The sequence below is a fragment of the Phacochoerus africanus genome, chromosome 1, assembly GCF_016906955.1.
Source record: "Phacochoerus africanus isolate WHEZ1 chromosome 1, ROS_Pafr_v1, whole genome shotgun sequence".
Lineage (NCBI taxonomy): Eukaryota > Metazoa > Chordata > Mammalia > Artiodactyla > Suidae > Phacochoerus > Phacochoerus africanus.
This window is the reverse complement of record NC_062544.1, coordinates 115664798-115691964: the sequence shown is the minus strand read 5'-3', so window position 1 is coordinate 115691964 and position 27167 is coordinate 115664798. Positions and strand designations below refer to the sequence as shown.

Here is a 27167-nt window from a genome sequence, read left to right as displayed (position 1 = left end):
TTGACAGACATTTCTTTGAGGTGAGTGTGACTAAATCTGAAATATAGTTCCACAGTTATCAAAACTGACATTAGTCATTGCTGTGTGGTTTGTGTGCAATTTTTTCAATTCAACTTTTTTTTCTTTTGCATGTTACTGACATTCTTTAATTTTTTGGCTATGCCCACGGCATACAGAAGATTCCAGACCAGGAGTTCCCGTCATGGCTCAGCAGAAACTTATCTGACTGGTATCCATGAGGATACAGGTTCCATTCCTGGCCTTGCTCAGTGGGTTAAGGATCCAGCATTGCCGTAAGTTGTGGTGTAGTTCACAGGTGCAGCTCAGATCCTGCATTGCTGTAACTGGGGTGTAAGCCAGCAGCTACAGCTCCAATTAGACCCCTAGCCTGGAAACCTCCATATACCATGACACCCATGGCCCTAAAAAAAAAAAAAAAAAAGACGATTCCGGACCAGAGATCAACCCACCACAGCAGCAACCTGAGCCACAGCAGTGACAGTGCCCTTACCCCACTGTACCACCAGGGAATTGTCTGGGTGCGTTCTCATTTAACCCTCTCCACGTCCCTGGGAGGTAGAGGCTATTCAAAGTGCAGCCTTGGCAAAGGGCCACACTTGACACCAACTTCCTGTCGTCAGGAAGGGGCAGAGGCATTAGTCGCCTGTGGACAGTGCTAGGGCCCACAGCCCTGCTCTCAGCACTCATTGCCCTGACTCCTCAGGGCTCCTGGAGACTGAGGAGCTATTGGCGCTCCAGCCCAAGATGACAAAGTTTTTAATTCTCCTCAAGGACTTTGGAGCCCTTAAATGAACAGATACTACACTTGATCTTAGCCAAAAGGCCGAGAAGCGATGGAGCCCTTAAATGAAAGGCCAGTGTGATGGCTGGTGGCTCAACTTGAGAAAGGTAGGAGGGCAGGTGGAAAAGGCATACACACACCCTATTTGTTGTCCCCATGTGCCCCTTGGGGCTAAGAATAGCTGCTTTTCTGTCCCAGACCCAGTGCAGGATACCACATGCACACATGCACGCCTGCCCTGTCCCCTTAGATTGTGGCTCCATGGGGAACTGCAATTTCTGCACCCGTCTGTACCCACAGTGTGGCACACAGCAAGCCAGCGTGCAGAGAGGCACTGTTCGGCTTCATGTCTCCCACATGGCTCAGAACAGAGAACAATCCTTCTCCTTGCCTTTCTCCAGAGTGTGATAGCTCTACCTTGAATAATTATCACTTCAGCTCCTCAACAGCTGCCCAGGAGAAAATCCACTTAATCTCCGCACATCAAAACAAAAACTTTCATCTTTAATATCCACAGGAACCAACGCCACCGCCACTACCTGGCTTGCTCAGGGAAACCAGGCACTCTCAGAAGTGGGAACAGGGTGACAATCTCTCCCCACTCTGTCTTGCAGGCCGTACAGGCCTGGCTGCCCTAGAAGTGCCCTGGTTGTCAACAGCACAGCCTGAACCCCGCCTGGCATGGCCTTCCGAGACAGGAGCTGATAGGGGCTGTTGAGGCAGCTCCCTGCTCCCTACTCAGGGAGGTGCCCGGGGCTCCGCTACTCAAATTGCAAACTGCAATGACTAGGCACTTTTTCTTTGCGTGCAGGGAAAGCAGGCCTGGCAGGGCTTGGCTGCGCTCCATGCTGGTGCTCACTTTCAGGAGTGCAGGGTGCCTCCAGCTCCTGCCTTCGCAGCTACTCAGAGGGTCAACCACCCAATCTGGTCCTGGGACCCGCCAGGATGACATCACAATGATGACCAGAAAAAAGCCCTTTCTCCCGGAAGCACAGGGCTAGCTGGAATGAAACTACAAGTATTGGTTGATACAGTACAAAGGCAGAAGCAACACAAATGTCCAAGCAAGGGGGACAGTGGATGGCCTGCCTCTGTGCCAGTGATAATACTGGGGGAGAGAAGCACATGGATTCTGTGGGGAAAGATTTAAGATACACAGTGATGTAAACAGAGGGGACATGACCTTATCTAAGATATTTGTTTTGTAGTTCCCGTCGTGGTGCAGTGGTTAATGAATCTGACTAGGAACAATGAGGTTGCAGGCTCGATCCCTGGCCTTGATCAAGTGGGTTAAGGATCCAGCATTGCCGTGAGCTGTGGTGTAGGTTGCATACGAGGCGCGCGGATCCCAAGTTGCTGTGGCTCTGGTATAGGCCGGTGGCTACAGCTCCGATTCGACCCCTAGCCTGGGAACCTCCATATGCCGCGGGAGCTGCCCTAGAAAAGACAAATAAATAAATAAAATAAAATATTTATGTTCATGAATAGAAAGTGGAAAAGAAGATTGGAAGGAAATAACCAAAATGTAGCCCTTGGTAACTTCAGGATGGTGAGATTATGGGGGATGAAGTTTTCCTCTTTGTGTATCAGTCAGGGTGCAGGGTCCAGAAGCAGAACATATAGGGATGTATTAAATGATTTGCAGCAAGGAATTGGATTGCTCCATGTGGGACTGGTCAGCTTAAGTCAGAAACCATGGGGTAGGCTGTGGGAAGGGCAGGCTGGAGCCCGGGGCTTGGGTGAAGCTGCCACAGATGGAGTCACTTTTCTCCTTCAGTCTTTCAACCAACTGAATCAGATTCACCCAGGTTATCTAGAATAACCTCTTTTACTTAAAATCAATTGATTATGGGCTTTAATCACATCTACAAGATAACTTCAAGCAATACTTAGATTATAGTTTGATTGAAAAATTGGGGCCTATAGCCTAACTGAATGACACATCACAATATTTTTGTTACATTCTCAAATTTTCTATAAGGAATATTTGTTGTAACTTGTATAATTTGTTTAAGCAGTGAATGACAAAACCACCATGAGATACCATCTTGCCTCCACAAAATTGGTTAACACAGACAAGACGTTAACAAGTACTGATAAGGATGTGGAGAAATCAGAACCCTCATCCACTGCTGGGGAAATTGTCCAGTGGTGCAGTCGTTTTCGAAAACAGTTTGTTCCTGGGAGTTCCCATTGTGGCGCAGCAGAAACAAATGCCACTGTTGTCCACGAGGACACAGGTTTGATCCCTGGCCTCGCTCAGTGGGTGGAGAATCCAGCATTGCTGTCAACTATGGTATAGATCACAGATGAGGTTTGGATCGGGCATTGCTGTGGCTGTAGCATAGGCCAGCAGCTGTAGCTCTGATTCCACCCCTAGCCTGGGAATTTCCGTATGCTATGGGTGTGGCCCTAAAAAGCAAAAAAAAAAGCAAAAACAAAAACAGTTGACTCCTCAAACAGTTAAACACCACACCTGGGTGTATACTCAAGGGAACTGAAAACATACCCACACAAAAATTTTTGTATCAACATTCGAAGCAGCATTGTTCATAATAGCAAAGAGGTAGAAACAACACAAATGTCCGGCAATCCATGACTGGATAAACAAAATGTGGTATATCCATACACTGGAAAAGTATTCATCAGTACAAAAGAAATAAAGTACTTTTTATTTACAAAAAAAGTGCTTTTTATTTTAGCATGTAGATACATGCTACAATATGGATGAGTCTTGAAAACATTATGCTAAGTGAAAAGGCTCAGTCACGAGGACCACATATTATAGGACTCCATTTGTATGAAATGTCCAGAATAAGCATACTTGTAAAGACAAAGTAAGAGTTCCGGTTGTGGCTCAGTGGTTAACGAACCTGACTAGTATCCATGAGGACACAGGTTGGATCCCTGACCTCGCTCAGTGGGTTAAGAATCCAGCATTGCCCTGAGCTGTGGTGTAGGTTTTAGATGCGGCTTGGATCCAGTGTTGCTGTGGCTGTGGTGCAGGCCGGCAGCTACAACTCCGAGTGGACTCCTAGCCTGGGAACCTCCAAAAAAAAAGACTGAAAGTAGATTAGCGGTGACCTGGACTTGTGGAGGAGGGGAAATAGGGAACTGCTACTAATAATGGGTACAAATTTCTTTTTAGGGTGATGAAAATGTTCTAAAATTAGGTCATAGTAATAATTCCACAATTCTATGAATACACCAAAAATAACTGAATCGTACACTTTTTTCCTTTTTCTTTTTACAGCTGCATTCACAGCATATGGAAGTTACCAGGCTAGGAGCCGAATTGGAGCTGCAGCTGGGGCCTACGCCACAGCCACGGCACCACGAATCCGAGCCGCGTCTGCAACCTAAGCCACAGGTTGTGGCAACCAGATCCTTAACCTACTGAGCTGAGGCCAGAGATCAAACCCACATCCTCACAGAGACAATGTCGGGTCCTTAACCCGCTGAGCCACAACGGGAACTCTGAATTGTACACTTTAACACGATGAATTTCAGACTTGCTGCTGTGGCACAGTGGGTTAAGGATCCAGCATTGCTGCAGCTATGGCATAGGTTGCAGCTCCAGCTTGGATTCGGTCTCTGGCCCTGGAACTCCTATATGCTGTGGGGGGCGGCTGAAAAAGGCAGGGGAAGATGAATTCCAAGGTGTGTTAATTATATCTGAGTAAAGCTGTGATTTTTGGAGTTCCCATCGTGGCACAGTGGAAACGAATCCGACTAGGAACCATGAGGTTTTGGGTTTCATCCCTGGCCTTGCTCAGTGGGTTAAGGATCCAGGGTTGCTGTGAGCTGTGGTGTAGGTCGCAGATGTGGCTCGGATCTGGCGTTGCTTCGGCTCTGGCGTAGGACAGTGGCTACAGCTCCGATCAGCCCCCCAGCCTGGGAACCTCCATAAGCCACAGGTGCAGCCCTAAAAATACAAAAAGTCCCAAAAGAAAAAAAAAAGCTGTGATTTTTTTTTTTTTTTTGGCCATGCCCACTACATGCTGAAGTTCCCGGGCCAGGGTTCGAACCAAAGCCACAGCAGAGTCTTATCCTCTACGCTATCAAGAACTCCAGTAAAGTGGTGATTTTTTAAAAAAGCAAAAAAATGGGCGTTCCCGTCGTGGCTCAGTGGTTGACGAATCCGACTAGGAACCATGAGGTTGCGGGTTCGGTCCCTGCCCTTGCTCAGTGGGTTAACGATCCGGAGTTGCCGTGAGCTGTGGTGTAGCTTGAAGACGCGGCTCGGATCCCACGTTGCTGTGGCTCTGGTGTAGGCCGGGGGCTACAGCTCCGATTCGACCCCTAGCCTGTGAACCTCCATATGCCGCGGGAGTGGCCCAAGAAATAGCAAAAAGAAAAACAAACAAACAAAAAAAAAGCAAAAAATGAACAAGGAAAGAGGGAGAGCCATGTGCACCTATGTGAGCTACCTCCCAAAAAAGTCGAGCAACTGGTGAGTTAACACCTGTTTCCAGGTTCCCTTTCCTCACTCCACCTCCCTGTCATGGGGCTCTCACACAGGGCCCCAGAGCCTGCAGGTGTCCTGGAGAAAACCATCTACAAAACTCATCACCGAATTATCTCTTCTTAGAGTTACTGTCGTGGCTCAGCGGTTAGTGAACCCGACTGGCATCCATGAGAACGAGGGTTCAACTCCTGGCCCTGGTCAATGGGTTAAGGATCTGGCATTGCTGTGAGCTGTGGTATAGGTCGGAGACTCAGCTTGGATCTGGCGTTGCTATGCCTCTGGCATAGGCTGGCAGCTACAGCTCCAATTAGACCCCTGGCCTGGGAACCTCCATATGCTACAGGTGCAGCCCTAAAAATACAAAAAGACAGAAAAAAAAAAAAAAGAATTATCTCTTCTCATTGATTTTCCCTTTGTTCACTGGCCATAGGGGAGCCAGTATCTCCCACTGCCTACCTACCACGGCCAGGAAGAGCTTATGGTCCTGTGGAAATGATGGCAGCCTTCCACCTCTGAATTTGCTTGCCCCAGTAGAGAAAGGGAAAACAAAAACATGTTTGTTGTGAGAATGAGCCCATTTTACAGATGTGAGGAAACAGAGGCCTGGAGACATGGAGGGAACCACACAAGGCCATGAAGGGCTTAGATTCCTCCCTCCGTCCTCTCCTCTAAGCACATGCTGGGGCCTCTCTACTAGAGACAAAGGTGACTCACAGAACCAGACTTTCCAGGGAGCTCATTGCCAAGTATGTATTAAGGGCTTTAGAAGGGTTCCACCCTCTGACCCAGTAGACTCCCATTTAGAACTCTGGTTCAGAGCTAACCTGCCAGGAGGACAAGGATTTGGGTACCACATGGTAACCGCAGGGGAATATATCACGGTGAAAAACTGGAAGCATTCCAAAAACCCATCACGAAGGCATGGTTAATAAATGAGGAAGGACAGGGCTCCATGATGAGACAATACGCAGCTAGTAAAAAGCACATCTTCAGAGTTCTTGCTGTAGTGCTGTGGGTTAAGAATCTGACTGCAGTGCTGCTGAGATGTGGGTTCAATCCCTCGCCCAGTACAGTGGGTTAAAGGATCCAGAGTCACCGCAGCTGTGGCTTGGATTCAATCTGTGACCCAAGAACTTCCATATGCTGCAGTATGGCCAGAAAAAGAAAGAAAAAAATAGCTTGTCTTTGAAGAATTTTGGAAAGCTAGTAGGAAAGTGTAAGGGAAATATAGTGAATTTTATATGATCCTGACAATATGAAGAGAAAAAATAAACATAGCGAATATATATTGAGGATATCCCCCATTTCCACCGCACCATGGTGGGAACTCCAAGTGTTTTTTTAAAAAGAACAAAAAGTCAAATCAAGAAAAATCGGAAGTTCCCGTCGTGGCTCAGTGGTTAACGAATCTGACCAGGAAGCATGAAGTTGCAGGTTCAATCCCTGGCTTTGCTCAGTGGTTTAAGGATCCATTGTTGCCGTGAGCTGTGGTGTAGGTTGCATACGAGGCTCGGATCCCAAGTTGCTGTGGCTCTGGTGTAGGCCGGTGGCTACAGCTCCGATTCGACCCCTAGCCTGGGAACCTCCATATGCCGCAGGAGCGGCCCTAGAAAAGGCAAAAAGATTTTTAAAAAATTAAAATATTTTAAAAAGAAAAATCAGAGGTTCTGTGAGTTGAACTGTGTGTGATCTCACTTTCCTGGGGGCAACATTATCAAAAGAAATATTTCTGCCAAAATGTCTCTGGAAGGAAATGTCGGGCATTGAGAGAGAGATCAAAACTCAATTAATCAACCTACAAGCCCATTAGAAAGTGTCCAGGCGTGGCCCCTCTGCCAGGAATGGGTGGACACAAGACCAGACACACACTAGCACAGGAATCACCCCGGCCCCTGCAGGCCTCCAGCCCTGGGCATGTGTCAAGCAAAGTGTCCTGAGGACCCAGACTAGGATGTTGGCTCCACTGCAAGTCCAGTGTTGACTGAGGGCCCCCAGCGCCAGCCCAAGCGTGCCCTGCGAGAACACACACAGGCCAGACCTGCCAAAGTGATGCCCAGGGCCGTCACTCAGGAACACAGCTGCTCAGACCCGTTCACGCCTCAGCGGTGTCCACTTTAGGGATATGCAGGAGCATGTCGGGAGCTCTCTGCCCTGGATTTTGTGTGGAAAGCAAAGCAGGGACAGAAGGGTGCGCATTGGTGAGCACCCACTGCCTGGGGGTTCGCTCCCAACCCAAAAACATCTAGGAGGGTAGCCTGACTTACGAAACACAGGGGTTGCTTTACATAATCATGAGAAATTATGAGAAGAGGCATGTTCATAAAAATGCATCTCTCAATCTCAACAGTACTTTCTTCAAGATGGAATTTTGTTCCGCCTTTTTTTTTTTTTTTTTTTATAGAAGTCAATTTGTTTACTGGCACTAAATTCCAACAAAAGAGAATTCATAAAGTAGAAACCAAAAGTCCCCCTCAGTCCAACACACCAAAGTCCCCACTGCTTGAAGCCTCTCCCTGCTGCCTCTCTGTTTTGCCCGGGCACACTTATGAACACACACACACACGGGCACAACCATACACCCGCACACTTTCATTTATTTTTGACAGAAATAGGATTACACTCGACCTGCTGTTCTATACCTTGCTCTACTCCACAAACAACACGCCACAGACATCTCCCTACCACATGCTGGACTTTTGCTTGTTTGTTTCTTTGTTTTTGCGTTTTAGGGCCACACCCATGGTACATGGAAGTTCCCAGGCTAGGGGTTGAATAGGAGCTGCAGCTGCTGGCCTACACCACAGCCACAGCAACACCAGATCTGAGCCGAGTCTGTGACCTACACCACAGCTCATGGCAACACCAGATCCTTAACCCACTCAGCAAGGACAGGAATCAAAACTGCATCCTCACAGATACTAGTCAGGTTCGTTACCCCTGAGCCATGATGAGAACTCCCCATGCTGGACTTTGAATGCTTCAGTCATCAGTGAGGCACTGAACACAGGCCTATCCAGCTCCAGAATCATAGTCCTAATGGTTTCCCGCAGGGTTTTCCTCAGGCGAGTCCTCAGAAACTCAGAACAGAATTGCCTGAGGAGCCCACTTAGAAATGCAGAGTCCTAGGCACTGCTGCAGAAAGTTTGACAAGGATTTGTGTGTAGAATAATTGCTTCAGGCAATTCTTATGACCCAGCCAGCTAGGGGACTGTCCTGTCTGGTGATCGGGACCCTTAGGAGCTACAGTTCCCGGTAGATCCTGCCAATTTCTATCCCTAAGTCAGAAGACTTTAGAGTATACCCAGCTCTCAGGAGGCTTGGTCTTCACACTGGTTGGGTGAAGTGACCACGCATGTCTGCTCCTGTCCCTGCCCCCTGTCATTGTCAACATTCTTGGAGATGGAACTTCCTCAGTATCATCTCCCAGGCACAGAGTTTCCCGTGGAAGGCACAAGCACTGTGGGGTCCTTTGTGTCCAAGGGTCTGGCCAGTCCCCAGAGGAAGCCACAGGAGGAGCTGGACCTTGGTTCTGCCCCATGCCTTAATCAAGGGACCCAGACCTTGTTAGAAGGATGTGGTGATGCCAAACTAGCTCCTATTCCTTGGGAACCCCCTGGGAGGAAAATCTGCCCAAAGAATCCTTAGGGCCCCACAGTGGGGCAGGTGGAAGGGCATTTTCTTCTATCACTGCTGGCCCCGCAGAGCCATGGAGAGACCTGTTCCACCATTAGAAGCCCGGGAGGGTGCAGACTGCAAGGATTAGTCTCATTGGGCAACTGGAGAAGTTGAGGTTTAGGATGGGAAACCGTTGCTCTAAAGGCCAGAGTTGAAAGCTTCCAAAGGGTTTCAAAAGTAAGTCCTTTCTTATCAGACTGTGAGCAGCCTGTGGGCAGAGGCACATGCCAGGTCTGATGTGGCATACCCACCAGCTACCCCACCCTGATCCAGCCTGCAGTCCTGGCCAGCTTTGGGGCCAGCAGGAGCCAAGTGCTATGAGATGAACAAGCTTAGGGTCTGGCTGGGAATCTGGGAGTCAGGCCAGCAGAGGAAAAGCCAAGAAGCACCTGGAGATGGGGCAGGGGTCTTAATCATATTCAGTCCATTGTCCCTCATGCCCCAGAACTCTTGAGGGTGGGCTATGCAAAGGACACAGAGGGGACACAGGCAGGGCCGGGCCACTTGCCTGCCTTGGCTCACTCAGGGCTCAGCATCAGACAGATCTGGTGTTGCCCCTGCTCAGCCACTGATTTGAGGGGCTGCCTTTTTCTCTCCTGTGTAAAATGGAGCTTCTTCTTGAAAGAGCTCTAGTAAAGGGTATCAATTTGATGGGGCATGTGGGGTGGGTGGACTCTGCAGGGAGTGTCTGAAATGATGGTCCTCTTCCTACCCCACTCTGCAGACCCTCATCTCCCTGGGGGCAGGGGGTCTGGTAAGAGCAGAGGTGGGTTCTCCCATCCCTATAGATCTGGAACCAAACCCCATTATCTTCTTCAGAATTAGTAGTGTTATTTATTAGGCACTAATAACCTGCAAAGGACCTGCCTCTAGTACTTTCTCAATTAACATTAGCTGATATCATTACTACTATTAAGAATCTCCTTTTCTGGAATCTGACTAGCATCCATGAGGACGCAGATTCCATCCCTGGCCTTGCTCAGTGGGTTAAGGAACCAGCATTGCAGTGAACTATGGTATAGGTCAGAGATGCAGAGATTGGCTAGGGGTCCAATCGGAGCTGCAGCTGTCAGCCTACACCAGAGTCACAGCAACGTGGGATCCGAGCTGCATCTGTGACCCACACCACAGCTCATGGCAATGCCGGATCCTCAACCCACTGAGCAAGGCCTGGGATCGAACCCGCAACTTCATGGTTCCTAGTCGGATTCATTAACCACTGCACCATGATGGGAGCTCCTACTGTAACTTCTGAGGTGACTTTTTTTTAATAATTATAATATTTATTTATTTTTATTTTTATTTTTTTATTTTTTTGTCTTTTTGCCAGTTCTTGGGCCCCTCCCGCGGCACATGGAAGTTCCCAGGCTAGGGGTCAAATCGGATCTGTAGCCACCAGCCTATTCCAGAGCCACAGAAACTCGGGATCTGAGCCGTGTCTGCGACCCACACCACAGCTCACGCAACACTGGATCCCCAACCCACTGAGCAAGAGCAGGGATCGAACCTGCAACCTCATCGTTCCCAGTTGTCAACCTCATCGTTCCCAGTCGTCAACCACTGTGCCACGACGGGAACTCTGATAATTATAATAGATATTTAAAGTAATACATTTACAGCTCAGATAGGTCTACATTGCACATTTCAGGTTTAACCAAGTTCATAAAAATACTTTGACAATTTCTGCATCCACAGATTTAGACTACATGATTTTTGCCCATTTTTCTCTCTCTTTTCTTTCCCGAATAACCTCTTTCAGATATGGTTCAAGGTAGAATTTATCCTCCTCACATTTTGTCCACTACTCTTTAGGCAAGATCTGCTGTCTCATAGTCAGGTCCAGTGCTCTCTTAATGCAAAACACCCTGTCAATGTAAAAGTTCTCAGGAAGCCTTTTTATGGCTTCTTTTACATCATCATCCTCATATATTGTATCATCTCACATTAAACCCAGTTTATTGAACCCAGAAGCAATATAATACTATTTCCTTTTTTTTTTTTTTTTTTTTTGTCTTTTGTCCTTTTAGGGCTGCATCCGAGGCATATGGACATTCCCAGGCTAGGGGTCTAATCTGAGCTGTAGCTGCCGGCCTAAGCCAGAGCAGCAACGTGGGATCCAAGCCGCGTCTGCGACCTACACCACAGCTCCTGGCAACACTGGATCCTTAACCCACTGAGCGAGGCCAGGGATCAAACCCGCAACTTCAAGGTTCCTAGTTGGATTCATTTCTGCTGCACCACGACTGGAACTCCTATAATACCATTTTTGTATACCCTCCAGCCACTTGCTTGATGTTGCAACAGTAGGCCTGTTCGCCATTTTGACCCAAGACCTGAGGTGCTTTTTTTCCAAAAGATATTTGAAATATCTCACAAAAAATTTTTTGAAAAAGAATAACCTACGTGATTGGTTACACGTAGTTGCTAACAGCAAAGAGAGTTATGAATTACACTATTTCCAAATTAATCAAGATGTTTCCTGTGGTGGCTCAGTGGTAAGGTACCCAACAAGTATCTACGAAGATGCAGATTTAATCCCTGGTCTGGTGTAGTGGGTTAAGGATCTGGTGTTGTTGTGAGCTGTGGTGAAGGCAGCAAATTCAGATCAGTTCAGATCTGGAGTTGTTGTGGCATAGGTCAGCAGGTACAGCTCTGATTCGACCTCTAGCCTGGGAACTTCCACATGCCCAGGGTTTGGCCCTAAAAAGACACCAAAAAAAGAGAGGAAGATGAGGATTAAGAAACTCAGTTATGGAGTTCCCGTCGTGGCGCAGTGGTTAACGAATCCGACTAGGAACCATGAGGTGGTGGGTTCGGTCCCTGCCCTTGCTCAGTGGGTTAAGGATCCGGCGTTGCCATGAGCTGTGGTGTAGGTTGCAGACTCGGTTCGGATCCCGCGTTGCTGTGGCTCTGGCGTAGGCCGGTGGCTACAGCTCCGATTCGACCCCTAGCCTGGGAACCTCCATATGCCACGGAAGTGGCCCAAGAAATAGCAAAAAGACAAAAAAAAAAAAGGACACTCAGTTATTTGTAATATTTTTTATGAATTTTAAAGTAAAAGTAAGGAATACATTTTTTTTTTTAAATTCCCATTTTCGTAATGTCCATACGCCTTACGGGGCCCTCAAGCCCTGGGCTCTTTCTCTGAGGCTGAGTCTAGGGCTTGCGGATGGGCGTGCTTCCAGGGCAGAGCCCCCACCAGCTCTGTGACCTTAATCGATTTTGCCAGTCTTAATTTACACATCCGTAAAAACGGATTACAAATGAAACCTTCACTCTCAATGCCCCGTGGATTTGTGGAAGAAGGAGAGCAGTCTGCAGTGAAGACGCAAGTCAACAAGCAAATTCTGAGCCAGGCCTAGAACCGAGAGTTATTATCTCATTATTTGTGTGTGTGTTTAATCCCGGCAAAGACAGTGCCTCCACTCACAGGAACCTGACAGCTGGCAGATGCCCGGAAGGAGAGAAGGAACGAGCGGTTGGTCGGGTGGACAGCACCGGACTGGGTGCCCTAGTTGGCAAACGCCTCAGTTTCCCTTTCAGTTCGCGAAGGCTGGGGCGGGGCGGGGCTGCCCTCGTGGGCCCGGGGGCGGGGCGGGGCGGGGCAACCTGGGGTGATGCTGACGCCCCGCCCCCACGGGCGGCTCTCAGGAGTCTTAACGCGCTCGCGCTCAGAGCCCGGGCTCGGCCTCTGTCTGTAGCTGCAGGAATCGCTTCCCTGCGCTGCGTCTCCGCATCCGTGTCTTCGGCCTCCCCACCTGCCCGCTTGCCCGGCTGCGCCATGGAGGCCTACCATAAGCCTGACCAGCAGAAGCTGCAGGCCCTGAAGGACACGGCCAATCGCCTGCGCATCAGCTCCATCCAGGCCACCACTGCGGCCGGCTCCGGGTGAGTGGAGGCGCGGGGCGGGGGCGCCGGGACAGCAAACACGCCGGCTCGGTCTCGCGCTGCAAGGTGCCACCACGAGGGAGGCGGCCGCGGACGGGGTCGGATGGCGGAGCCCGCGCCTCGCCGGCCTGGGCCGGAGGCACCTTCCGCCGCGCTGGCGCTCTTCCGGGCTTCCGCCCGATGAGGCCCGGCTCCCGGGCCGGCTTGGCCCCTAGCTCCCCGCTTCACTAAGGCGCGGGGGACAGGGCTCCGGCATCGCGGAGGGCCCTGGCCGGCTATACCGGAAAGGCCACCATTAGTGCGCTCGCTCTCGCCGAGAGCCAGGCTCAGTGCCGTGTGCTCTGCATGCACGGCCCCGCGGACCCTTTCCACTTTGGTAACTAGTAACGGTACACCCACACGTGGGAAAACCGAGGCTCCCAGTCTTTTAGTTGCCCGAGGTCCCATGCGATGGGAGCTGGAATTTGAACCCGAGCGGCCCAGGTCGGGTGCGCCTGTTTTAACCCCTCATCTTGCAGGGAGCCTGGGCTCAGCCTTGCCTCTACGTCAAACTACCTGTCCCCTTCTGCATCTCATATTCCTGCCACCCTTGAGTTGGGAGTTGGAGCAGGGGTATTGAGACTCCCGGCGGTGGCCACGTGGATGCAGAACTGTTCTGAATGGAAAGATCTAAGATCACCCCTGAGGCGGCGGCGGGGGAGGGGGCATCACGGGAGGAGGGATTTGGGTGGAGGAGGGGAGACTTGGGAGGCCTAGAGAACCAAGGAGCCAGCCCCAGGGCCCGGGATTGAACTAGCAGGTCAGCCTCCGGGTTCACTTTTCCCAAGACCGAGGCCCATCCCCCAACGTTCCTTCCCGCCAGCCCTTCTGGCTCAAAGGGTGGAGGAAGGCTGTTGCCCATCTCAAGAAGCCGGTTGTAGGGATAGTAAATCAGCCACTGTTGAGCCACTGTGCACCAGTGGGGTAGCTGAGAGGGCCCAGCCAGTGAGTTACTTCAGAGCCTGTTTCCCCTCTGGAAAATGGGAACTTCGGTAGCTCCTACACACTGGGTGGTTTCAAGGATTCCAGCCCTGCCTTTGGGGCCTGCCTTGAGGCTGCCTAGACTGCTTGTGATGGGTTCAAGAAATGAGCTCTGGGTGGGGGATGGTTTCCAGGGACCTTCCCAACCAAGTCATGTCTTTATAACAAAGACAAAAGTCTAGTTTCTGGCTAATTCCCTATGGGATGTTATTACTAAGTAAACCTTTTGACCTTCCAAGTAGGCAGCCATTCATCCTGTGTGACTTTAAGACACTTAGTTTTGAGAAGGGATTAGATCTTTCCTGGCCTGCCCTCTCATCCCACCCAGCATGCACACTTAGGACCCTTTATCTCCATTGGGGTTATAGCAGTCTTTTTACTGATTGTAAGGAGCCTGGCTTACTCTTGGTGTTCTGTCCCCCAGCCTGGCACACAGTAGGTCTACACACCTGTATTGATGAGTACTCCTGGGTCCCCCTCTCCCTGCCATTTCAGGGGATCCTTTGCCCTGCAGGGCCTTTTGAGTCCTACTGTGTGCTAGGAGCTGTCTAGCCAGATTCCTGGGGGTCTAGTTGGAGAGACACAGTAGTTGCTCCATTAAATAGTGTACGCATCTAAGCCTCTTACAGGGTCACTGAGTGTCCAAATAGGTATCCCTGGTGTGACACAGAGCATTCTTTGTTGGTAGTATTGTCTCATTCTGAGAATAACCCAACAACAGATGGTTGTCATATCACATTTTATAGAAGAGGAATCTTGGGAGTTCCTGTCATGGCTCAGTGGTTAATGAATCCGACTAGGAACCATGAGGTTGCGGGTTCAATCCCTGCCCTTGCTCAGTGGGTTAATGATCCGGTGTTGCTGTGAGCTGTGGTGTAGGTCGCAGATGCGACTCGGATCCTGCATTGCTGTGATTGTGGCGTAGGCTGGCAGCTACAGCTCCTATTGGACCCCTAGCCTGGGAACCTCCATATGCCTCAGGAGCGGCCCTAGAAAAGGCAAAAAATGACACACACACAAAAAAAGAAGAGGAATCTGAGGCTAATGTGCTAAGTGACTTGTCCAGGCCGGGTCATTGGTGGTTCCATGCTGTCCAGTGAGGGGTTCACCTGATGCAGAAGATTTCTTGGACAGGCAGGCAGCCCCAGGCCAGAAAATAACGAGAAACTGGGGCCGGGAAGATCAGGTGCAATTTGAGGTCAGCCAGTTTGAGGCATTTTAGGAGAAATGAAGTAACATTCGCAACTGTAGGTAGAGCTCCCAAGAGAGAGGGTACCCAGTGGGTCTCCTGAGTCTTTGTTAGATAGTTAAACTCTGATTTCTATGGGAAACAGATACCGGATTTGGCAACCCAGTTACACCCAGGTTTACATTGTAATGCCTTAGGGAGGAACTCACTAAACTTGTGTCCATTTACAAAATGAAAAACAGCATAAAATAACAATTTCTGTGCATCCTGAACACATGTAAGAGGTGCTGGAAAGAAATACTTAGAAAAAACTTAATTTTTCAGAAGGAAGTAACATTGCTTATGCAATCTCTGTCACAAGAGAGATTTTGAAAGGTATGTGCCAAGAGGCAACTGTGTACACAAAAAAAAACAGTAAAGGAAGACTTGAACAGGGCAGTGCTCCTGTCCCCAGATGCCAACTTTAACTCAAAGCAGTGGGTGAGATCCATCAAGTGAAGGCCCAGCTTCAGGTCCTGGTGTTGTGTAGTCATAGCCCAAGTGACCGCTCTGTTGGGGTGTCCCCTTTTCTAGGGAGCTTACTCCCCCACTGGTATAATAGCACTTTGGCCAGTCTTAATGGTCACCTGCAGAAGCTGGACTCAGACATTGGATAGTGAGGACCAGGCTGTGGGGTTCAGGATTCCGGTAAAATCCTACTTTTTTGAAAGCTTTCCATTTCCTGTGCCATCACCGACCGGGTTATTGGTGGACATCCGCAGGCCCCAGAAGTGAGGAAGGACACTGGCCTCTGTGTCAAGGGAGCTAAGGCACAGAGCCCACACAGAGGGCTTATTGTGGAGGCAGCGCCCACAGCCGCCAGAGCTGCTCCAGGTCACCTCCCCCCACGTGCTGGAGGAGCTGAGGCAGCTGTGGCAAGGGTCCAGCTCATCCAGGCTTTACAAAATGAGATCTCATGGCTTTCAGGGCTGGCTGAGGCTCCTGGTGAAGATTTCTTCATTTTCACTGACCAGGCTAGACTGATGTATTACCCAAACACTGCTAAGTGTCTGAGGACGCCATGGGTCAGGCCTAGATGTGGAGGCGTGGGCAGTGCTTAGAAGTCTCCAGGGCCCTGACCCCCAGTGTTGGGGTGGGTACTCAGGAATATAATGTCTGACCTGGCTAAGGGCACAGGAGACAGGAACCAAACCCTGGCTGTGTTTCCAGCGGCTGTGCCCTTGTCAGAACGACCTTCCCATTCCAGGGCCTCAGTTTCCCCATCTTTAAAGGAGAGGTTCATAGGTGATTTTCAAACTGGGTCCTCAGGAGTGGGGCTAGGAGACCAGAATGAGCACTCTAAAGTCCTCTCACCTGCTCTCATGAGTTTCACACTCTGGGGGCCCAACCTGTCTTTGAAGTGGCTGAAAGTGCATATCTGCTACTAGCTCTGGGTCAGGGAGGTTTTGTCTGAGTGCTCAACGGGCACCCTGCAGGCCCAGCCTCTCAGGTCAGAAGACCACTGCCCGGGGCCTGTTTCTCCATTCGGGTGATCTTCACCCCAGCCAGGCGCTGACCGAGGCAAGAGCAAGCTCAATGAGGTTCCCTCAGCAGCAGCATTTCCCAACTCTGCGTGAAGACACCTGGCTATCCTGCAAGACTCAGTTCTCTGCCTCTGCACACAGCACGGCTGAAGGTCAGTCTCTCCTGAAGCTGGGACCTGGTGCAGCCACCTGGTTAGGGTCCAAGACATTCTCCTAGCTTCCCCTGAGTTGACTACACTATGGCCCCTGTTATAGCTCTGACGTCATAGACTTTACCCCTTTAGGTAGGCCTGCTGTCGCTAGAGCCCAGTCCCACAAAATAGGAACTCCCTTATTGCTGCAGACTACAGCTATCTGCCCTGGGTGCCAAGTCCTTAGGCAGACTGCTCTTGCCCTGAACAGTGAGGCAAAGTCCATTCTGTGGGGTAGGCTTGTGGGATTTGGCAGGTCCACCAGCTGGCTGGGGCCAGCACTGTTTGGCCTTCTTGTTCATAAGTCAGTTGCATCTGTGGCCTGTATATAATCTAAAGGCTGCACAACTGGGCAGGGGAGTGTGACTCTCAGCTCCATTTTCCTCCCTTTAAAAACACATGGTTGGAGTTCCCTGGTGGCGCAGTAGGTTAAGATCCCCTCTTGTTACTCAGGGTCACAGCTGCATGAATTTGATCGCTGGCCCTGGAACTTCCACATGCCAAAAGATAAAATAAAATAAAAACACACAGTAGACAGCTCTAGTGAGATGTTATTTGTATATCATACAGTGTCCGCTTTAGTGACTTTCAGTAAATTTAATATGCCAACAGTGATTTATAATAATTTTAATGAATTTACCCCTTCCCCTTTTTTTTTTTTTTTTTTTTAAGGGCTGCACCCGCAGCATATGAAAGTTCCCAGGCTAGGGGCTGAATTGTAGCTACAGCTGCCTACACCACAGCCACAGCAACACTAGATTGAAGCCGCATCTGCAACCTACACCACAGCTCATAGCAATGCCAGATCCTTGAACCACTGAGCCAGAATCGAACCTGCATCCTCATAGATACTAGTCAGGTTCATTTCCGCAGTGCCACAGTGGGAACTCCACCTCTTGCCATTTTAATTCTTCTGAATATTTCATACAAATAGAATCCTACAGAATGAGGTATTAGGGGTCTGGCTTCTCGCATACTGTATCTCCATTTTACACTGAAGAAACTGAGGCTCAGAGAGGTCACATGCCTAGGGTCTTGGACTAGGGTTATTTATTCATAAGTGCACTCCCTTTGTGGCAGCTGCTGTTCAGACCCAAGGCTACAACAGTGAAAAGGTGCAAACTCCCTGCCCCTGTGGCTCTGCAGTTGCACCTAGGATAGTCCACGAATTGCTACTTAACGTCAGGTGGCAGCCAGTGAGAGAAAGTAGAGCTATTTTATTTAGATGGTATGGTCAGGAAGGGCTTCTCAGAGGAGAGGGTGTGGGGCAGGGCACTGCTCACAATGTAAAATGTGGAGACAGTGTTCCCAGGCAGGAGCCAGCCTGTGGTTCTTGTTTTTGTTTTTGTCTTTTTGCCTTTTCTAGGGCCGCTCCCGCAGCATATGGAGGTTCCCAGGGGAGGGGTCCAACCAGAGCTACATCAGCGACCTACACCACAGCCCATGGCAACACCGGATCCCCAACCCACTGAGCAAGGCCAGGGATCGAACCCTCAACCCCATGGCTCCCAGTCAGATTCATCAACCACCAAGCCATGACGGGAACTCCTGAGTGTTTTTGTTTTTTTTTTTTTTTTTAAGGTGTGCTTGAAAAGATTATCAGTTATACATGTTATATTGAGCCTGGCTTATCTCCCACCAGGCTTAGGAAGCAGGCCATTAGAGCACTTTAGAAGCTCCTGGGTGTCTCTCCTTCCTTAGGAAGGAGGGTTCCCCCCAAGAAAAAACCCAGAATTTTGCATTTTATTGCTTTCCTTATAGTTTTGCAACGTTTGTATCAATTCATAAACTGCATAGTCCTCCCTGCTGTAGAGATTCTTCTGCAATGTGCTTTGTTTTTGTTGAGATTGCTGCATAGAGTTATATTATAGGACTTTATTGACATCAGATAGCCTCTTGATAGATGCCTGGGTGGTTTCTAGGACCTGTTTCGTGTTCCCCCCCACCCCCATGCTATGGGTGTGATTCTAGGATTGGAATTGCAGGGCCTTAGGGAATGTACATTTGTTTTTAAGAGTTAAAAGATTACTCAGTTTTTCTACTTCTTCTTAGCTATTTTTCTTCTTTGGTTATTTTTTCCGACATTTTCCAGTTTACAAATGTATCTCAAGTTGTTCAAGACCTAACTCTTGGCTTCTATTTTTCATAATTGTATATTTGCTTCCTATTTCATGAATTCTTGTCTACTGTCTTTGAGCTCACTGTGTTTTTCTAACTTTTTACATTGGACCTTAGCTGTTGGTTTTCAACTCTTGTAATGCTTTTTCCTTTGGGTACTTATGTCTTTGTTGTAACAGATTATTTTCCTTTTCCTTTTTTTTTTTTTTTTTTTGTCTTCTGTCTTTTTAGGACTGCACTTGAGGCTTGTGGAGGCTCCTAGGCTAGGGGTCCAATAGGAGATGAAGTTGCCGGCCTACGTCACAGCTAACAGCAATGCCGGATCTTAACCCGCTAAGCGAGGCCAGGGATCGAACCCAAGTCCTCATGAATGCTAGTTGGGTTTGCTAACTGCTGAGCCACGACAGGAACTCCTTTCCTTTGTATTTTTAAGCATTGGCAATCGCCTCATGAGGCTTTTGGAGGTACTCACCTTGGTACCTGGCCTTGGTACTCCTATGATTCAGGCCCCACACATGCATGGCATGTGTATAGCGGGAGAAGGGCATCTTAGGGAACCTGGCAGCATTACCTGTTGATAATGGAGAGGAGCCCAGCCAGAGAGCCAAGGATCTTCTCTGCACTTTTTCCATGGGGAAACCTGTGAGCAGGCAGAGTGAGTGCTGAGGGAGGGGCAACATCAGTAAGAATGTGTTGCCACCCTGGGATGGGGGGCCTTTGGGAGACTTTCTTAGTCCCAACTCAGCCCTCAGCACCAGTTTCATAGATTGAACAAATTGGGAGTAAGTGGCCAAGGCAGGGCTTTGAAACAAACTTATAAGCCCCCTGCATCCTAAATATTTGTGCAGTAGATAAAAGTTCCCTGCAGCCTGGCCCTAGTCAGTTTACATTGTTGGGTGTGTCTTGTAGCACCCTGGGGTGGGGCCCCCACCCACGGTTGTCCCCCCAGGGCAGGCTGGGGTTGCTTAAGAAGCTCTGGCCACACAGACTCTATACTGAAGTCCTTCTGGTAAGTTGAGCTTAAAAATGACTCTTTCCTGTGTTTGGCACTTTAATGTTGTTTTTTGTTTTTTTAGGGTCGTACTCTTGGCATATGGAAGTTCCCAGGCTAGGGATCAAATCAGAGCTACACCTGCCAGCCATAGCCACAGCAACACAGGATCTGAGCTGCATCTGAAACCTACACCACAGGTTATGGCGATGCCAGATCCCTAACCCACAGAGCGAGGCCAGGGATAGAACCCGCAACCTCATGGTTCCTAGTCGGATTCATTTCCACTGTGCCACGACAGGAACTCCGGTACTTTAGAGTCTGCAGAGCCCCATCTCAATTCTCAGCTCAGTTCATTTCTTTCTTTCTTTTTTTTTTTTTTTTTGCATTTTAGGGCTGCACCCATAGAATATGGAGGTTCCCAGGCTAGAGGTATAATTGGAGCTACAGCTACCAGCCTATGGCACAGCCACAGCAAAGCCAGATGAGAGCTGTGTCTGCAACCTACACCACTGCTCATGGCAATGCTGGATCCTTAACCCACTGAGTGAGGACAGGGATTGAACACCCACTGTGTCCTCATGGATGCTAGTCAGATTTGTTTCCGCTGAACTATTTTGGCAATTTTGACAACACATTTTTTTTTTTTAAATTATAGTTGATATACAATGTTGTCAATTTCTGCAGTACAGCAAAGTGACCTAGTCCTATATACATATATTCATTTATTTATTAATTTCATATTGTTAATAAGACAAAAAAAAACCCTCAAATCACCTATCACCTTTGGCATCTATTTTTTACCCAATTAACAAACATTTAGGAGTTCTCACTGTGGTGCAATACGTTAAAGATTCACCATTGCCACAGCTGTGGTGTAGGTCACAGCTGCAGCCTGGATTTGATCCCTGGCCCAGAAACTTACATACGCTGCAGGTGCAGCCAAAAATAAAACAAAATACACACGCCCAAATGTTTAAATATTTCTATTTAAGTAAAGGTAAAATTTTTTTTCTTCTTAACATGCCCTAATCTGGTGTAATCCCAGTTTCAGGTCATCCAATGTTTTAAACCATTCTTCCTCTGGGGGAAAAAAAAAAATCCCAAAATTCCTATTAATATTTTTAAAGGTTTTCTTTAAAAAAAAAAAACAACTCACTGAATTTGTATTATATTTATGGTTGTACAACCATCATCACAACCCAGTTTTACATTTCTATCCCAAACCCCCAGCTCATCCCTCCCCCCACAACCTGTCTCCTTTGGTAACCATAAGTTTTTCAAAGTCTGTGAGTCAGTATCTGTTCTGCAAATAGGTTCCCTGTATCCTTTTTTAGATTCCACATGTAGGCGATAGCATATGATGTTTGTGTCTCACTGACTAATTTGACTTAGCATGATTTCTGGGTCCATCTATGTTGCTGTAAATGCCATTATTTCATTCCTTTTCACGGCTGAGTAATATTCCATTGTGTATATGTACCACATCTTCTTTATCCTCTCCTGTCAATGTACATTTAGGTTGCTTCCATGTTTGGTTATTGTATATAGTGCTGCAATGAACATTAGGGTATGTATATCTTTTTGAGACATGGTTTTCTCTGGATAGATGCCCAGGAGCGGGATTGCTGGATCAAATGGTTATTCTATTTTTAGTTTTTTGAGGCATCTCCATACTGTTTTCCATAGTGATTGTACCAATTTACATTTCCACCAACAGTGTAGGAGGGTTCCCTTTTCTCTACACCCTCTCCAGCATTTATTATTTGTAGACTTTTTGATGATGGCCCTTCTGGCTGGTGTAAGGTGGTACCTCATAGTAGTTTTGATTTGCATTGCTCTTAATAATTAGTGATGTTGAGCATCTTTTCATTTGTTTTTTTAGCCATCTGTATGTCTCTGTTGAGAATTGTCTGTTTAGATCTTCTGCCCATTTTTGGATGGGGTTGTTTGTTTTTTTGGTACTGAGCTGCAGGAGGCGTTTATATATTTTGGAGATTGATTCCTTGTCAGTCACTTCACTTGTAGGTATTTTCTCCCATTCTGTGTGTTGTCTTTTTGTTTTGTTTATGGTTTCCTTTGCTGTGCAAAAACTTTTAAGTTTTATTAGGTCCCATTTGTTTATTTTTGTTGTTATTGTCATTATTCTAGGAGATGATGTTGCTGTGGTTTATGTCAGAGAGGGTTTGGCCTATGTTTTTCTCTAAGGAAGTTTTATGGTATCTGGTCTTATATTTAGGTCTTTAATCCATTTTGAGTTTATTTTTCTGTATGTTGTTAGGGAGTGTTCTAATTTCATTCTTTACACATAGCTCTCCAGTTTTTCCAGCACCACTTATTGAAGGGACTGTCTTTTGTCCATTGTATATTCTTGTCTCCTTTGTTATAGATTAGTTCACCAGAGGTGTGTGGGTTTAATTTTGGGCTTTCTATCCTGTTCCACTAATCCATATTTCCATTTTAGTGCCAGTACCTTACTGTTTTGATGACTGTAACTTTGTAGTATAGTCTGAAGTCAGGGAGCCTGATTTCCTGCAGCTCTATTTTCTTTTCTTATTCTTCTTTTTTTTTTTTTTGTCTTTTTGCTGGTTTTTGGGCTGCTCCCACAGCACACGAAGTTTCCCAGGCTAGGGGTCCAATTGGAGCCGTAACCACCAGCCTACGCCACAGCAACGCAGGATCTGAGCCGCATCTGCAACCTACACCACAGCTTACAGCAACACCAGATACTTAACCCACTGAGCAAGGCCAGGGATGGAACCTGCAACCTCATGGACCCTAGTCGAATTCGTTAACCATTGCGCCGTGACAGGAACTCCCCTCCATTTTTCTTTCTAAGTATGGCTTTGGCTATTCTGGGTCTTTTGTGCTTCCAAACAAACTTTAAAATATTTTGTTCAGGTTCTGTGAAAAATGTCCTTGGGAATTTGATAGGGATTGCATTGAATCTGTAGATTGCCCTGCGTAGTATAGTCATTTTCCAATACAAGAGTATGGTATATCTTTCCATCTGTTTGTGTCATCTTTGATTTCTTTCATCCATGTTTTTTAGTTTTAAGAGTACAGGGATTTTTTGGGTTTTTGGGTTTTTTTTTTTTGTCTTTTTGCCATTTCTTGGGCCACTCCCGTGGCACATGGAGGTTCCCAAGCTAGGGGTCTAATCGGAGCTGTAGCTTCTCACCCTACGCCAGAGCCACAGCAACGCAGGATCCGAGCCGCGTCTGCAACCTACACCACAGCTCACGGCAACGCCGGATCGTTAACCCACTGAGCAAGGGCAGGGATCGAACCCGTAACCTCATGGTTCCTAGTCAGATTAGTTTCCACTGACCACTACGGGAACTCATGTTCTTCAGTTTGTTAATGTGATGTATCACCCTGATGTGCAGATATTGAAAAATCTTGCATCCCCAGGATAAATCGCACTTGATCATGTGTATAGTCCTTTTAATGTATTGTTGGATTCGGTTTGCTAGCATTTTGTCAGGGATCTTTGTATCTATGTTTTTCAGTGATACTGGCCTGTAATTTTCTTTTTTTGTGGTATCTTCGCTTTTTAGGGCCACACCCCCAGAAGTTCCCAGGCTGTGGATTGAATTGGAGCTACAGCTACTAGCCTACGCCCTAGCCACAGCAACATGGGTTCCAAGCTGTGTCTGACCTACATCATAGCTCATGGCAAGGCTGGATCTTTAACCCACTGAGTGAGGCCCTGGATCAAATCTATGTCCTTATAGGTACTAGTCAGGTCCATTACTGCCGAGCCACAATGGGAGCTCCTTTTGTGATGTCTTTGTCTGGTTTTGGTATCAGGGTGCTGGTGGCTTTGTAGAATGTGTTTGGGAGCATTCCTTCCTTTGCAATTTTTTGGAATATTTTCAGAAGGATAGGTGTTAACTCTTCTCTAAATGTTTTAGGTGTTAATTCTTCTCTAGAATTTGCCTGTGAAGCCATCTGACCCTGGACTTTTGTTGGAAGTTTTATTTTTCTTTATTTTATTTTTTTTTGTCTTTTTGCTATTTCTTTGGGCCGCTCCCACGGCACATGGAGGTTCCCAGGCTAGGGGTCTAATCGGAGCTGTAGCCACTGGCCTACGCCAGAGCCACAGCAACGCGGGATCCGAGCCGCGTTTGCAACCTACACCACAGCTCACGGCAACGCCAGATCGTTAACCTACTGAGCAAGGGCAGGGACTGAACCTGCAACCTCATGGTTCCTGGTCGGATTCGTTAATCACTGTGCCATGACGGGAACGCCTGTTGGAAGTTTTTTAATCATAGTTTCAATTTCAGTTCTTATGATTGGTCTGTTTATCTTTTCTCTTTTGTCTCGGTTTAGCCTTGGAAGATTGTGCTTTTCTAAGAATTTATCCATTTCTTCTAGGTTGTCTGCTTTATTGGCGTATGGTTGCTTGTAGTAGTCTGTTATGATCCTTTGTATTTCTCTGGCATCCATTGTAACTTCTCCTTTTCATTTCTAATTTTATTGATTGGAGCTCTCTCAGTTCATTTCTTCCCTCCTACCTGCCCCATGGTCAGCAGGGGTCAGTGTTCCAGCTGCACATTAAGAGTTGGGGGTACTGAGGGGTGAGGCAGCTGGTAGGGGCTGATGGCGAGCTGGGCACTTTAAATGCATTGTGTTGGGGACTCCTGGATGCCTCCACACAGCATCCCATTTACAAGTGAGGAAGCTGAGCCTCAGGGAGGTGAAACACTTGGTAAAGTGCCACAGCCCTGCTGGTCCCCATCCCAGCCTGGGACACCTCACAAAGGGGTTCCCTGGAAGCCCTGGGGTGGGGTGGGGTGGGGAAGACATCTCATCCCTCAGGATCCCTTATTCTGTGTTTTTTTACTTAGCGGATATGAAGTTAGGGCCAACAGTGTGTCCAAGATGCAGGCTGTGGAAGAAATAAACTATTGTAGGCTCACCCAACATGAGCCTCACAAGGAAGGAGTCAAAGTAACTAGTTTCAACTTCTGGTGTCTCTTCCTGGCTGACCGACCTCCTCCACATGTGCTCTGCTCGGGCCACAGCGTGTCTCTGCCACATGCACCAGGTACTCGTGTCAGGGCTGCTTCTCCCTGAAGCCCCTTCCCAGGAGTCACCAGGTAGTCAGGGCCAGCCGAGCCCTGTCCTGTGCCTGGCTGCCTTCTTCCTCTGGGAGCAGTGTGGCCTGCTGTCCACCCACCCCCTTCCCCCACGGTTCTCCTAACAAGGTCATGCCTTTTGGAACCGGGTTCCTCAGGGCCAGGGCTGTCCTTAGATGGGAAGGGCAGGAGGTCAGCCTGGCCTGTGTTGATGGGAATGTCCCCTGGCTGAACTCTCCGCTAGGGTCAAGGGAGTTGGGATCCTGCCCAGCAGGAAAAAATTTCTCGTTTACATTTCCTCACCTCCCTCTTTCAGGTCTAGTGTCTTTCCCCATGACCAGGAGTTCGTAGAAATGGTTAAGTATAAGCCTGTGTGCTGGGGCTGAGGGTACTAAACCAGCATGGACAGTTCCGGATTTCTCTACTAATGCGTCTGCTCTGAGAGTGACTCACCCCTAACCGGGGCGGGGAGCCAGCTGGCAGGGGGAGGGAGGCCCGCGTGGAGTCCAGATGGTGCATGTGCCCTTGGATTTGGCAGTGGGCATGTCATAGTGTGAAGGGTCTCGGAGCAGCATCAGGGCTGCGCTGAGCTGCATGGATGGGGTGGCTGGGAGGCACGTGCCCTGAGGCTGACGAAACTAAGAGTCACCAAACCGTGGACCAGACGCTCTCAGGAATTACTCTTAAGTCCTGCCAGGAACCCCCGCCTCCTGGGACTGGGACTGGATCAAACAAGTGGGTCCTAAGAAACCTGAATAAGTCTCACCCCTCAGACATAATCCTGATACTTTCTCTGGTTAAGTCCTTTGCCAAGGAGCCATTCAAAAACTGCAGTGACTAAAACAAGAACCTAAAAGGGGAGGCAGCGGGGACTTGACCTCACCACTGCAGGCCTGGAAGGGCAGGCTTTTGCTGCTGTCAGCTCTACCCCAGCCCTGGTCTCAGGAAGAAGGAAGTTTTATTTCTTCATGATTTTAGGCTTTGGAGAGGAAAAGAAATTGCTTTGCCTTCTCAATTCTGTACAAAAGCATGGTTTCTGCTGGCTACACCCTCTCTCTCCAAATGCCCATTGAAAGGCTGATGAGTAGCCCCTGTTCTTGGAGATCCCAAAGCCCCAGCTTTTCCCCTACCAGCCCTGGGAGAGTGAGTTGTCCCGACAGGTGGGCGAATCCTGCGCAGTCCCACCGAGGACTTAGTTCACAGGTCACAGAGCGGCCACCACAGTCTCGTGGACCCCTCTTCCTTTCTTACTCTGGTCCAGCCCAGAGTTCTTGAGTTACCCTGACTCTGGGGGTCCCTGGGAGGGTGCATCGCTCATGCTGCCAGCACTGAGACCCTGTGCCACCCTCCACATGGCAGGAGCACATGGCTCTCTGACAAGCCAGGCCTGTGACTCCTTGGGACCTGCACTCCCAGGTCCCTGTCCGCAGACCTGGGGTGAGCCCCGTAGGTCAGGAGTCGGGGTCCCTAATGCATTTGTCCCTCTCTCTCCTGGGCCACAGCCACCCCACGTCATGCTGCAGCGCTGCCGAGATCATGGCTGTCCTCTTTTTCCACACCATGCGCTACAAGGCCCAGGATCCCCGGAACCCTCACAATGACCGCTTTGTGCTCTCCAAGGTAAGAGGCCAGCACGCCGACCTTCACCTGGGGTTGGGGGTCACATGGGCCGTGGGACGGGGAGAAGGGGACCTGTCTCCCGAGTATAAGCCTAGCCCTTCACCACCCTTCCCCACCCAGGCTCCCTTTCTCCTTCCATGGCCCGCTCTGGCCTGACTCAGCTGGTAGACTTAACCCAGTTAAGAAAGAAAGGACTGAATTAGCAGAGGACAATGGAAGTGGTCTGGGTGTCCCACTCACTTTTGGTGTTGACAGGAGCGGAGTCCAGGCCTGGGGTATAGTAGCTTTGTGGTTCTGCATGTGTCTGCTGTGCTGGGACCCAGGCTGCTCCTGCTCCCTGCTGTGCTTTCTGCAGCAGGGTTGGGGATGGGGTGCCCTGACCCTCCCCCATGAGAGCCACAGCCACAAACCCCCGAAATCCACCTGCAGTGAGGCCGGGCTCCGTGGCCTCTGGTCTCTCGGCGTAAGCATGGGAGCTTAGAAGTCTGTCCAAGTCGTCTCACATGCCAGAAACCAGGGATTAGGGCAGCCGGCTGCCTGCTGGGGTTTTGGCCTCCGCAGCCGCACAGCTGTACTCCCGCTGCACCTGTCCTAG

General features: G+C 48.8%; 1 protein-coding gene, 1 long non-coding RNA gene and 2 pseudogenes across 2 annotated transcripts in view; 2 read left to right on the top strand and 2 right to left on the bottom strand.

The window, feature by feature from the left end:
• Positions 1 to 654: 654 nt before the first annotated feature.
• Positions 655 to 856, bottom strand: LOC125114591 (uncharacterized; annotated as a pseudogene).
• A 9791-nt stretch (positions 857 to 10647) lies between these two features.
• LOC125110587 (cytochrome b-c1 complex subunit 7-like) lies at positions 10648 to 11265 on the bottom strand (annotated as a pseudogene).
• Positions 11266 to 12578: 1313 nt separating this feature from the next.
• The window catches only part of TKT (transketolase), a 28297-nt gene continuing 13708 nt past the window's right edge, over positions 12579 to 27167 (top strand). The window contains exons 1-2 of the mRNA XM_047776868.1: positions 12579 to 12833; positions 26455 to 26572. Of these exons, the coding sequence (XP_047632824.1) occupies positions 12727 to 12833; positions 26455 to 26572 (225 nt within the window). The 5' untranslated portion in view covers positions 12579 to 12726. The remainder of the gene's footprint in view (positions 12834 to 26454; positions 26573 to 27167) is intronic.
• Positions 16591 to 26448, top strand: LOC125125606 (uncharacterized). Its single transcript, XR_007134445.1, has 3 exons — positions 16591 to 16717; positions 24722 to 24921; positions 25269 to 26448. It is a non-coding gene; the product is annotated as an uncharacterized LOC125125606 (long non-coding RNA).